Raw genomic sequence first — 13,499 nt, 5'->3', positions numbered from 1 at the left:
CGCATAACTCGGCGACCTATCTGGAGTATACGGACGACCGTGTACAACCGGAGCAATGTACGGAGTATACCTCCAGACGGACGTACAGTACTCCGTTCGTGTACAATGGTATATGGCACCGCTCCCTTTGCCTCTTCCCTACTGCTTTGAGTATGCCCTCACGTTGAGTATGCACTCACGGCGCTCACATTCCCGTCCTCTCCGTCCACATCCGGTATGGCCCCATTCTTTCCCCTCCCACAGTCAATTCACGGCCCTGAGGCTGGGAACGTCTCGACCTGCCATGAAGTCGATCCGTCCTGTGTCTAGGAAACGGTCCTGCCTGGATCCTCATTCCATCTGTTGGGGAGGCTGTTTCGCCGACCTCCCCCCCCCCCCCCCCGGGCGGTGGTGTGCCGCAGGGAGGTGTTTGCAATGCCAGGTACAATCCCCAGACGAGCGGCTGGCCATATTTCCAATCGAGCGCCAGGACCGGAGCTGTCGCCCATTCCCCTGCCTATCTAGGAAGGTCACGACGCCGAACTCCGAGAAAAGCTCCATCACAATGTGGATGTGAATGAAAAACCTGTTTTGTTTTTTGCCCGTTCTGCTCAAATGGCCCGACCCCAACCCCCGAATCGATCATCGTATCGAATTCCACGAAACGCAAGGTTTGCATCCACAAAGGGTCGGGACTGCTCAAAGCCAACCCCAAACCCAAAACCGCCCCGCCAAAACAAACGGATATTTCGCCAGCCCCCTCCTCGCCGCATGCATCCTGTGGCGGAATGGTGGCCTGAAACATGGAGCCTGCGGGGATGATGAAGTCGATGTGACTAGCATCTGCCCATCGGGGATCCTCGTGGGCAACTGTATCCACGGCTTGGCTCGAGATCTCCAATTTCGCTCACGGCATTTGCACGGGCGAAGCAGATAGATGACGAAGCCACAGCGGCGAGCTCTCCCCCCAATCCGGTCGAACCGGGTCCGTTTCGAAGGGCTGCTCGGTTTTGAGTTAGATTACGCCTCCAAGCGTGGAGTCTTCCGCATTTCGCTCTTCTTTGCTTCGCCGCCGCCATTGCCACTGCCACAGCTCGCCTCCTTGTGTATCGGGCCCTTCTCGGCCTGGTTCGACGGGGAGACATCGGCCTTGGGAAGGGGTTGGCGGACGACGTTCCCTGCCCGGGTGCCGCAGTGCGTGTCGGTGACAAGCCTCTCTGCAACCACTAGGATCAGACTTCCGTCTCATGGCAATGGTGAACGACGCTGGTTCGTATTCCCAATGCTTCTCGCTATTCGCTTATCGCGCCTGCATGAATTCTGCACGGTTTGGCTGGCGTCTTTGCAATCCCGGACTCTCGATTAGGATTCGGAATCGCTGCTATTGGCGATTTGACTAAGTGTTCAGTACGCCTGCAAGGCTGCTTCGACCAAGAGCTTTATCGGTCAGTCTGTGAACGGGGCTTGAGCCGTTTTGGCCGGTCTACCCTTTTAGAAGGCATCTGTCTGCGCTTCACTGTGGAACAGGCCTACTGAGACCTTTGACGGATGGGCATGGCTATGCTTAGCAGACGGACTGGAAGGCTCAGTGAGGCTGCTATCCATGATGGCCCTCCTTTTATGTGGCAAGGACGTGCTGTAAATGCCTCGCGGGCTCTCCCTGGGATCTTCAGCCTACGACTAACGGTCCCTGGACGTCTTGGAACGAACAAACAGCAGAATCGGCTCTCGGCAAACCTAGCGTCACATATATCTATGTAGACTGCATTGCTATGCATACACCTTTGCTCTGAAGGGTCTTCATCTTTGGCGTCCCTGTGTTCGCCCTGTTCGTTATACTCATCGAGCTCCAAGGCACGCAGTTTAGTCTCGGGGTGCCGCACTCCCGATCCCCGATGATGGGATAGAGGATCAAGTAGCGTTGACCCCCGGTGTCACTAACGAATCGCACTTCCTCAGATAGCCTCAGATAGGACACTTAGCTCACCCTTTCTTCGTAGATTCCAAGGGCGATGGCCTGAAAGGTAGGTTCATCCATAGTAATATTATGCCAGATTATTTTATCACCCGATGTGTCGAGTCCAGTCCGTAAGAAGACACCTCTCGGGATTTACGACCGGCAGAGGGGATGGGTACATGCTGTATGCATTCTCCAAAGGAAACTTGATGCCATCTAAAAACAGTGCAACACAGCCATACCGCCGACAACCTGAGGTCCACACCTCAATATATTTTTTGAAAATCACGAAAACCTAAGGGAAACTGGTGCTTACAGTGTAAAGTATAGATCTAACTCACTCTCAATAGCTCTTCTCGAGCAAGAAATCCCAGGAATGCAGCCCGCCCCGACCCTACAGTGTTCCACTTGCGTCGCACACGCAAACGCATAATGAACACCCAAGCATAAGCGATGCAGAAACAGGCCAGAAACTCAACCTTGCACCACGGCAGTCAGTTTTTCCCAGTCCTGTCCGACACGGAGTCGCCGAAACTGTGGGGAAGGTTGGGATGCTCGCTCCGGCATCATGGATGTCCATTGACCAAGATGCTATACCCATTTTCAGTCCGGCGGGCTAGCTGGAACAAGGTACAGACTACCTTTCTGGACTTGGTTACGTGTCTGCACATGGATGGGGCCTACTGCTGCGCCGTGGAGCCGTTTGGTTTGAAACTGGGCTGGGGCGAGTCGGGGGATATCTTATATGATACATCTACTACATTATAGACTGGGGGCCCACCTGCGTGCATGAGAGGTGTAGAATGCATGTGGATATGTATATATCTTCTAGATAACGACGACGATGGCAAATTCGTAAGTTACCAGGGCTTCGAGTGGGATTTTGTCGTTTGCTTGTGACAAAAAGGGTGCACGAAGAAAGATTAATGCCGATATATCATTCCATCATGAGATCCATTGATGCTCATTTTCTGCTTAGTAGCATTAACTGGGCCTTTGGATCAGGAACTCGTAATCGCACATTGAATTTCATTTGCACCCCGCTTCATCTTACTGGCGTTGTGATCGACGGAATGGCTCAGGTCGTCTTCCTTGAGCCCGTGACAGACTGCAGCTAAGATGGACGACATCCATAACGGCAAGTTCTGGCCGTTGTTGACAGTGATGGTAGATACTCAGAGAACACAATGCCCCAGCACCATCAGCCATGTAAGCCGGGCAAGCCATTTCCAGGACACTGCCTCGTCGAAAACTGTCACAAACATGGTACCCTCGACAGTGTGGTTGCTCAGACTGAATGCGAGCTTGGCTAGAGATGGAAGCAGCTATGTTCTTCATCACCTCTTCATGGCCGAGGTCCACGTCCTGACAATGCTGCTGCTATGCTTGCTATCTGCCGTTTTGCTTGCGTGGTTAGCCCAAGGTGTCGCTCATATCCGATCATATCGTCGTTCTCGCCATCTACCAGCCCCCCCCCGTTATGTTGAATATTTCAAAGCAGAAGCCATGGTCTGTCAGATTAAGCATTGAGCGGCAGTTGTGCTCTCGTGGGCTTTGGTCCTAGCAATTCTCACCCGGGAAGTCTAGGGAAACCTCCCTATCACCGTTCACACTACCTTTATTTGAGCTCACACTACCGGAAACCGAGATGGTGTATGATCTAACGCACAAATGGAGGTTCCATGAGGTTGGGGGTATCCTCTTCGCGGAGCCCAAGTCTGGCTTGCGCAAATACTACACGGGTATTCCGTATCCTGAGAGATATCTCGTTTAATGCGTCGAGATTCATCCTACCCACAGTCCACACTGTGTCCATAGGCACCTGCCGATACACGCCAATATCATCGTCTCCAAAAGCTGAGATGCTGGTATCCGATGGCTGTCTGTCCCTGGGAAAATTCCACATCGCAAATTTGACTCTGAGTACCCATGAGAGATGAGATGAAGGATACGCCGCAATCCATCCTAGCTTCTGTGGTCATATCTGCGCATTTGCTACAGACGCTGACGGACTGGAATATTGGCCAGGTATAAGGTCCTGACTGACGGGTTGGGTCGATGTCAAAGGCGTCACCCCACGTACCAGTGTAGAGAGCGCTGTACAGATCCGGTGATTAGACCTCAATAAGACTCTTCGCCTGGTTCACCGTTGCAAGATGTGGGTGTCTATGTGCAACTGCTTGGCAGGTGGGATAAGTGAGGATTTGCTGACTGAACGCGCCAAAAACAAGGGCTAACACGGTGCTCAAGGCTCCAAGCGACACCCATAAACGTGCCTGATGAGTAGATACAGTATCAGAGGCCCCAGAGGCGCGCGGCTTGCAGTTTCAATGGACTGCACACCCTGCAGCGACGTGTGCTCGGTATCCGAACGGAAACCACACCCATGTCAATAACCCAAATGATTCAGCAATGACGAAGATTAAAGAAGCCTTGCGGGCAGTCGAGACCACGGAAATAATTGTGTTCAATGCTAGACCATGCGGCAATCCGGGCTGTGTGTTGTTTCGGCAAAGATAGGAAAGAGGCAAAGCACGCTAAAGATTATCACGGCGGTCTCATAGAGCCATGTATCGAGACAAGTGTCTTGCATGCAAAAGATGATCCAAATTGCCCCTTCTTAGCTGGATGAGTCTCTTCCGAGCGATGCGGACCTCGATCCGTGGTTCTTATTGATGAGTTGATTGTGAAAAAAAGACAGTTCGCTGTTCCCCATATTGTGGCATCGTTGGGGAATGTATATGGTAGAAGGAGCAGATGAGGCCTGGCGGAATCAGAATGCTCCTTGCAGGAATGAGGGGCATGAGGGATAAGTAGGTATAGAGGGAGAAATTTGGCTAAGAAAGCTACCGGTCCAATACTGATGGAATCATTCTTCTTCCTAACCATGTTCTCCGACTTTGTTGTGAGCTGGATGGAACGTTCGGAAAGCACGCTAAACTCGAGCCAGTGGGATCTGCTGAACACACTCTGATAGCTACCCATCTGTTGACTTTCTGATCGCGAGCCAGTTAGATCGTGATGTGCCCAGACCTCTGTGTATCACCCTATAGCGTCGTGAAACAGATCCCCATTTCCTATGGGGCTTAGTCCCCCATGCTATCATTTTCTAACCTCTCAATTACCTCAACGGGCTCGTACAGATGACGGAACGAGGTGTCAGTTCTTGTTGTCTGAAAAGTGAACACGGTCGTGCAGGAAGGCCACAAGATGGATTGTGGTAACGCAGGGTCCCCCAATATTGCTGGAAATAGGATGGAAATAAGAGCAGTACAAAAGAGAGCGAGCAAGCTCAAGGAGCTGGTTGACTCCGCTCGACTATGGCTAGCATGAGATGAGAGGTGAATGAACCTTCAACAAGACGAAGAAGATAATCATGAGAACACGAGGTGGTTCATCGCCTTAAAGTAAACAGTGAAATCCACGAGACGATGGAAGACAAGGACCTTTGTCAATGTATTGCACTTCCAAACCTTACCAAGTGAGTAAACAAAAAAGTGATGTGGGGGCCTCACCTAGATACATTCATTTGGGAAATACCACATACTATATGATGGACGATGCATCCATGCTGCAGATCCAACGGGGAATCTGCTGGGTGGAGCGAGAGCTCAAGGTTCTCCAAGTGGCCTCGACACAGCCAGCCATTACACACTGTGGCACATATGCCCTCTTTGTTCAGTTGTCCAGGTAGGAGCTAACCTCATCTTCAGTCTAATAGCTGGTTGAGCCCGTTAAGAACACGCACTACCATGTACCTACCTTTGGATACAATAAATGCGCCGCCTAGGTATCTGCCCGGTGTTCTCAGACTCCTGGCGCGGAGTTCCGAGATCAAAGAACGATGTCTGCTAGTTCAATTCCGTGGGGCTGTAGGAACCGTCCCGTGTTGAGACCGAGATGATACTGGGCTAACGCTTCAGGAGGAGTTGGCCGAAGCATGGGATTGAAAACCTCATCCACGACCTGGCATGTTGCACGAGGCAATCCGATTCCGAGTAAGCTGATTCTCGCTACATCAAAAATGGTACGAGCCAAGGCCTCTCCAGGGTTGGAAGCAATGGTTTTTGACTTTGAGCGCACCTCCGGGTCATGGCATTGGGAGTGGATGGCAGTGCCGGAGGGATTCGTTACCGTTGCCAGTGCTGTGTACTAAACAAACTTCGCTATGAGCAATTTCCAAAACCTGAGGGTGGATTGATGAAGCGCAATTTGCATTCCACGAATGGTCTGGAAGTGGTGTTGATAGCCTCAGCATCTTATATTGGCTGACAGAACGGGCGCGATGCAGTCTACGAGGCAGGCAAATCTGCCATTGAGCAGAATCGGAGTCTGCTTGAAGTCCTAGAAGTGTCTTCTTCCATGACTGATATTGTCACCTTGGAGAAGCTGGCTGGGCTATGCGACCCATTGCAATCAATAGGAGCGATTCAGCTTATGGTTGATGAGATGGTGTGACGACTAAAATAGACTGGGTAGCGTGAGATATATTTGTATTTATGTAGGTGTGATTCTGGAATATGCTTCTTTATCAACCAAATATTCCGGCATGTCGGCCATTGTACGGAGTATATATCTACTGGGATACGTGCTAGGTAGATATTTGACTATGAGACCCCAAATAGACGCGCCTGCTAAAAGAAAACATAACAGCTGAGACTTCTAACCTTATCTGCTCTAAATCAATGATGAGAGCTTCCGCATGAGTACGTCATTACCAAATTGGCCAAAGTCTAGACGAGGAGAACGCCTCCTCCGCACGGGCGGCCGACTCTCGCCGACAGCTCGCACAGTTCGGCGCCGAGAGCCAGGGAGAAACCGGGCCGCGATAGAACCATGTGAGTCATGAAATTCTTTCCCCGGATTCTGCGCCTGCGGGAAAGTCTAGAGCGCGAAGCTACCTCTCGGACGCGGGTTCTTCCGCGGGTGATTTCGGGACGGGCGAGCTCGTCGGGCCATAGAAGAGAGAGGGGCATGTGATAATTGTAGGGAGCATGCAAATAATGGGATCGATGGAGGGGATCAACTCTGAGGAGTACGCAGTTGCTCTTTTGTTTAGGAACTACAGAGGATGGAGTATAGTGATGAGAGCATCGCTAGCGTTGCCAGCTCGGCAAGTTCTCCTCAGCGGTTAATTTCTCCTCACCGGGCATCCCCTCACGTCTCCAAAAAAAAATATATTTATATAATTTTTCGAATTTTTTTGGTGCTAACCGTTTTGCCGCCACGGACCAAGAAAAAACTGGGGCCTGAATGCCTAGCTCCATAGCAGCCATTTTAGCTTATGAATTCACGATAAAAGTCAATGAACAAAGCACTTGATTGAATCCAGTTGATCGGAGAAAAAAGAACAAGCATAAAAATAAAAATCAGAGCTGAAGGGAGGGAAGTAGCGGGGATTCTCTATGAAGTCATTCGGCGCAGAAGCCGGGGGGAGATGCGTCAGAAAGCCCCTTGTGGCCCCAGCCACACCGATTCGCCCAAAACAGCAGCGCAATCAGTCTCCAGTCAGCTTGACGCCCGAAAGAGTTTGATTTTTGCCCGCGCTATTATTGCCCTATATCTTTCTGATTCAACTTCCCTTCCCTTTCTCTCTCCCCCAGCTTGACAACGCTTCCCCCGCTGGTGCGTCCCTTCCCCCATCATGGCTGGCACCACGCTAGCAATGCGCTCCATGGTCTCGCCGTCCATCATGCAGCTGTCGTCGGTGTCGCGCCGCACCCTCTCGACCACCTCTCAGGCCCTCCGCGCGAAGTCACTTCGCCCCAGCGTCCAGGTCATTTCGCGCGCCGCGCGCCGCGGCTACGCTGATGCTGCTCCCTCGCCGGCTCCCAAGCCCAAGAAGCGTTTCCGCGCCCTGCGCTGGGCCTGGCGCCTGACCTGGCTGAGCGCTCTTGGTCTGACCGGCGCTCTGGCCTACAGCATCTACGAGCTGCGTCACCCTGAGGAGCAGTATGAGCCCGACCCGACGAAGAAGACTCTGGTCATCCTTGGTATGTCATGATGCAATCGGTAAACTGGTCGATATGGATGGAACTGCTGCTAACGCCATCCACCTGTGTAGGTACTGGCTGGGGTTCCGTCTCCCTGCTGAAGAAGCTCGACACCGAGAACTACAACGTGGTTGTCATCTCTCCTCGCAACTACTTCCTGTTCACCCCCCTGCTGCCCTCGTGTACTACCGGTCTTATCGAGCACCGCTCGATCATGGAGCCCATTCGTAACGTTCTGCGCCAGAAGAAGGCAACCGTCAAGTTCTTCGAAGCCGAAGCCACCAAGATCGACCACGAGAAGCGCGTGGTCTACATTAGCGATGATTCTGAAATTAAGGGTGACATCTCTCACACCCAGGTTCCTTTCGACATGCTCGTGATCGGTGTTGGTGCCGAAAACGCGACTTTTGGTGGGTGGTCCTGACGCGACCGGGATTCATTTTGAATGATACACTTACAATGATGCTACAGGTATTGAGGGTGTCCGCCAGCACTCGTGCTTCCTGAAGGAGGTCACCGATGCTCAGAACATTCGTAAGCGTATTATGGACTGTGTCGAGACTGCCATGTTCAAGGATCAGACCCCCGACGAGGTTAAGCGCCTGCTGCACATGGTGGTGGTCGGCGGAGGCCCGACTGGTGTTGAATTCGCGGGTGAACTGCAGGACTTCTTCAACGATGACCTGAAGAAGTGGATTCCCGAGATCCAGGACAACTTCCACGTTACTCTCGTTGAAGCCCTGCCCAACGTTCTTCCCATGTTCTCGAAGCAACTGATTGACTACACCGAATCAACCTTCAAGGAGGAGGAGATTACCATCCGCACCAAGACTATGGTCAAGAAGGTCACCGACAAGTACATTGAGGCCGAAGTCACCAACCCGGATGGCAGCAAGTCTCTGGAGACCATCCCCTACGGTCTTTTGGTTTGGGCCACGGGTAACGCCGTGCGCCCTGTTGTCCGCGACCTGATGAGCCAGCTCCCCGCCCAGAAGGACTCCCGCCGTGGTCTTGCTGTGAACGAGTACCTTGTGGTCAACGGTACGGAGAACATCTGGGCCGTCGGTGACTGTGCCATTACCAACTATGCCCCCACCGCCCAGGTTGCCGGTCAGGAGGGTGCTTTCCTGGCCCGCCTCCTCAACACCATGGCCAAGACCGATGCCATTGAGAAGGAGCTGCAGACATTGTCCAGCGAGCAGTCCAAGGCCAAGACTGACGAGGAGCGCAACCGGGTCTTCGATGAGATCCGTGAGCGCCAGAGGCAGCTTCGGAGGACCAAGCAGATTGGTCCCTTCCAGTACTCCCACCAGGGTAGTCTGGCCTACATTGGCAAGGAGCGTGCCGTCGCCGATATCAGCTGGCTGAGCGGCAACATTGCCAGCGGTGGTACCCTGACCTACCTCTTCTGGCGCAGCGCCTACCTGAGCATGTGCTTCAGCAGTAAGTTAATCTCCTGGTTTCTTTTGGCTACCCTTTATCCGAACTTCTGCTAATGTGCAACAAAGGTCGTAACCGCGTCTTGGTCGCCATGGACTGGATCAAGGCCCGCCTGTTCGGCCGTGACGTCTCTCGGGAGTAAACGCATTGCTAAAGCCATGTCCCCAAACGATGGTCTGTACACTTTACAACCGTCCTAATTTCCTAGCCTCTTTATTCTTCCCACACACATGAAGCACTCGTGTGTCACCTTTTGAAACGCCACGCCACCCCCACGCCCTGTGCCCTATTTTGTGATAGACATTCATATCCCGTTCTCGTTCGTGATGACCTGCCATTGGTGCTTCCCCGTTTCATTCCTCTGATACCGACCTCATCTTTGTATATCCGTAACTATCGGATTTGATACAGTCTTTGGCTGTATCCCTGACAGAACCTCTTCGTTCTGGGTATCGGAGAAGAAAAGCATTAATCTCACCGTCTTTTCTTGTATCTCTTTGAAGCTTCGTCTTTTCCTTTGGGTTGTACGCTGTGGGATTACATAGACCGGGTTTGGGTTTGTTGTCTACAACTGCCTAATCTAATCAATTCTATTTCGCTTCTATAAATGCTCCGTTTCTCCCCGGCTGGTAACTAACTATAGGTACTGGAACACCTACAGTATGGTAAATTGCTCTTCCAATTTCATTCAAACTATACTGAGACTTCTCAGTTGAACTGACCAGAAAGGCTAGACTGACAAGGTAAAATATATGCGTAAAATATGTACAAGGGCTAGGCGATCTAGAAACAAACGAATGCCCCAGCCAAAGGGGAGAAAAGAGAGGTGTACAAGAGTCAAGAATGAGAGCAATATGGAGTATATGACAACACTACAAGGCAAGGGATAGAGGAGGCATCAAACAGAGCAAAAGGGAAGGGGGAACAAGATCCATCAAATGAGCAGTTCATGTGAATGATTTTCTCAGAAGATGTTCCATCGGCTGCGAGTTTCCTTTGCGACCTTCGCACGATCCGCATTTCGGTGCATGCTGCGGCCGTCTAGCTGGCGAATGCCTTCAATTTTCTGTAGAGCCAACTCGAGAAGCTCCTTCTTGCGGATGATGTCGAGGTGGCGCCGGACACGCGGATCTTCTCGGGCAAAGCGCTCAACTTCGGCATCAGAGAGGTGTCGGCCGAGTCGCATGTCGAGCTCGCGAGGAAAGTTGTAGTAGAATTCGGATAGAAGTTCCACGTTCAGGAAGAGTACCGCTGTTGAGGTGAGTTTGTCCGCGACGACGTCTAGAAAGACTTCCGGACAATAATACTTGTTCTTTTGTGTGGCGCATTGCTTGGATCGAACGGCCATGAGTCTCATTCTAATGAGATCAGCGCGATCACGTAGGAAGATGCCCTCTCGGCCTAGGATATCAGATTAGTTTCTGAGCTCCCGGGCGCGTGTGTACCCGAGCTAACTTGGCTTACCTCTTTCCAGCAAGGCAGAACTGAAGCCACCCGCACCCCCGGCGCCGTTGCCCTCCAGCACCACATCGCCCTTGCGAACCTTGTCAATGAATGACATCACATCCTTAAGCTTGCGTTTTCCAATTTGATCTTCCACATGCTTCGTAGCGGACTCGCAAGCACGTAGTTCTTCTTTCAACACCTTGCTCACATTTTCCCTACCCTTAGCCCATTCTGAGTCCTCCATTTCGATTTCAAATTTGTATGGCTTGATGCAGTTCTCGACCTGGTCACTGGTGCTGAAAAATCGATCATTCAGGATGCTATTACAAGCATCCGTGATCTGCTCGTGTGCTGCTGGATGAGATGCAAACGTGGAAGATGCAAGAAGCTGGTCCACGTGGCTCTGGAGAGCGTTGGCGACAACCGTGGTGGCAAGTCTACCGATGCCGAGCTTCGTCAAAGCGGAGCTGGAGGCATCAAGTTTCCGGCGCCAGTACAGTGACTCTGGATCAGCCTTGGGAAGATCCGTGAGAGGATCCACCTCTGTCATGGTTGGATTCAAGTCCTCGACGGGCTTGTTCCAATAACGCTGGGCCAGAATGTCCATGACCCGCTGATCTAGCTCAGCCTTCAGCATCTCACGAACTTGCGGCCGGCCGAAAGCTTCGGCAAATGCCTTGAAGGAATGCTTGAAGCTGTCCAAGCTCTCCGCCAGATATGACTCAGCACTTAATGGCCGGTCGTTGTATTGTACCTTAAACTCGTAGGTTGCCTCTTCAAGCTCCTGGCTGATGGCGTCCCTGGTTCCCGCGAGGCTGGATGCCATAGTCTGCTCGAGGACGTGCATCAATTTCTTCCGTAGAGTCGAAACACCGACGGACGTGTCTGAGTGGGCACCGAACTCTGCTGGATGAGCCGAGAAATAGGCATTCTCGTTCTTCAGAATAGCGCTGGTGATATTTCCAGAGCCTCGAGAAAAGAGGGCGGTGGTTTGAGGAATCCGGCTCACAACACCCACGTATCCCAACCGAAGAGGGTACTTCTTGTCGGTGAGAACATCATGGCCCCGCTCAGGATCGACGAGATCCATCTTCGTGATCACACCGATAGTGCGCTCTCCACGGGGATCAACACGCCTGCTGGATCTGAGGGCCGTCGAATTCGCCAGGTCAACATCAGCGGCCGAGATAGCTAGAATGATGTTGGGGGCTTGAATGTATTTGTCGCAGAGATCGGAAATCTTCTGCTTCAGCTCTGGGGGCTGATCGTGGCCAGCTACCTGAATATAACCCGGCAGATCAATCATGGATAGGTCGGGTACGTTCGGAGAGTAGATCGTCAACTGGATCGGGTCGTCCGAAACACAGTCCTTGTCTGGAACGGCAAGGTTCAAGTCGGTCAGGGTGCGCTGGATCGAAGAGAAGTCCGTAATCTTGCCGAGACCCAGGGCGGGGAATTCACCATATTCAGCCTGGGCATTAGGCGTGTTGACCAGAGTAAGTTCGATCGGACGCCGTGTGACCATATTCGAGCCCTTCGGCAAGAACTCATGCCCGACGATAGCTTCCAGGACTGAACTCTTGCCCGAAGACTGAGAGCCAATCACCACAATTGACGGCAGGGTCAACGATCCAGACTGGCCGACTGTTTGAAGGATGTTTCGGATCTCAATCATCTTACGTGTCAGTACCATCATTTGGTCGTCTTCGGCAGCTTCTTTCTCAGCGCGTGCATCCTCCTCATCCGACTGATCGTAGCCAAATGCCGCCCCAGTCGCAGCCGCAGCTCCGACTGCCCGACCTTCCTTTGCCTCCTTGCCTCCGCCGCCTGGACCGTCATTCTGTGATTTCGATTCCTCATCGAGTCGGAGTATCTTCTGTAGCCACTCAGGGAGCCCCACATCCTCTGTTGTCTTCTCCCATCCACGTTGTGTTTGATCCGCCATATCCTGAATTCCCTGGAATAAGCCGGATGCCGTGTTCCCCGCCGTCTCTCCCATAACTTTCAGCACATCCATGGCATAGTTTCCGGCCTCTAAAAGTAACGTATTAGTCTCTGCAGATCCTGGAACCATCAAACATAACACATACGAGTGGCTTGATACTGGAAATAAGCCAGTCCCGCAATCGTCGCTCCGCCAAACATGGCGGGAATCCGGACAAGCTTGAGCGCTAGTTTCGGCAAAATCCGTCCAAATGAGAATGCCCTGATAGCGGGGACATTGTTGTGAATACCATTTGAACCGATAGGCCAAGCGCGTCCCCTCAAAGCAGCACCACCATCAGCGCGAAGCAGACCTCCTGTTCGAGCGCCAGCATTATGAATATGGCGCGCCAGCCCAGCCCTCACAAGCGGAGTCAGACGGTGGGAGAGGATCCTCCCACTCATGGCTGTCGTTGGATCTCATGCAAAATATGTTGAAGTAAAAAGATGAAGAGTGAACATCGCCGGCCACTGACATCAACGTGACTTGCGCGAGTAGCCGCCTCGTCCCCCGTATCGAAAGTCACGTGAGTATGAATGACGTGCTGGGCAAGGGACGTGAGCTGAGCGTCAAAGGGGAATTTTGTTAGAAAAAGACATTCTTTTGGGTTTCCTCATTCATATTTATTTGCTTCTTGCCATTATCTGCCTTCTAGCGTTGTTGGCCGTGTGAAAAGCGCATTCTGCTGCTCCAAGATAGG

At 52.1% G+C, this 13,499-nt stretch overlaps 3 protein-coding genes across 3 annotated transcripts; 1 reads left to right on the top strand and 2 right to left on the bottom strand.

The window, feature by feature from the left end:
• Positions 1 to 999: 999 nt before the first annotated feature.
• N7482_005694 (uncharacterized protein) lies at positions 1,000 to 1,228 on the bottom strand (the record flags this gene model as incomplete). Its single annotated transcript, XM_056687819.1, is given in 2 exon segments — positions 1,000 to 1,196; positions 1,207 to 1,228. 2 exon segments carry the CDS (start codon positions 1,226 to 1,228, stop codon positions 1,000 to 1,002), a joined length of 219 nt encoding a protein of 72 aa, XP_056543374.1.
• Positions 1,229 to 7,580: 6,352 nt separating this feature from the next.
• Positions 7,581 to 9,511, top strand: N7482_005693 (uncharacterized protein; the record flags this gene model as incomplete). Its single annotated transcript, XM_056687818.1, has 4 exons — positions 7,581 to 7,929; positions 8,001 to 8,339; positions 8,401 to 9,372; positions 9,438 to 9,511. 4 exons carry the CDS (start codon positions 7,581 to 7,583, stop codon positions 9,509 to 9,511), a joined length of 1,734 nt encoding a protein of 577 aa, XP_056543373.1.
• Positions 9,512 to 10,333: 822 nt separating this feature from the next.
• N7482_005692 (dynamin-related GTPase MGM1) lies at positions 10,334 to 13,203 on the bottom strand (the record flags this gene model as incomplete). Its single annotated transcript, XM_056687817.1, has 3 exons — positions 10,334 to 10,770; positions 10,834 to 12,849; positions 12,906 to 13,203. The coding sequence occupies 3 exons, from the start codon at positions 13,201 to 13,203 to the stop codon at positions 10,334 to 10,336; spliced, it is 2,751 nt and encodes a 916-aa protein (XP_056543372.1).
• Positions 13,204 to 13,499: the final 296 nt, after the last annotated feature.

Source organism: Penicillium canariense (assembly GCF_028826845.1).
Source record: "Penicillium canariense strain IBT 26290 chromosome Unknown utg000003l_segment0_segment0, whole genome shotgun sequence".
NCBI classification, from domain to species: Eukaryota; Fungi; Ascomycota; class Eurotiomycetes; order Eurotiales; family Aspergillaceae; genus Penicillium; species Penicillium canariense.
This window is presented reverse-complemented; position numbering and strand designations above follow the sequence as displayed.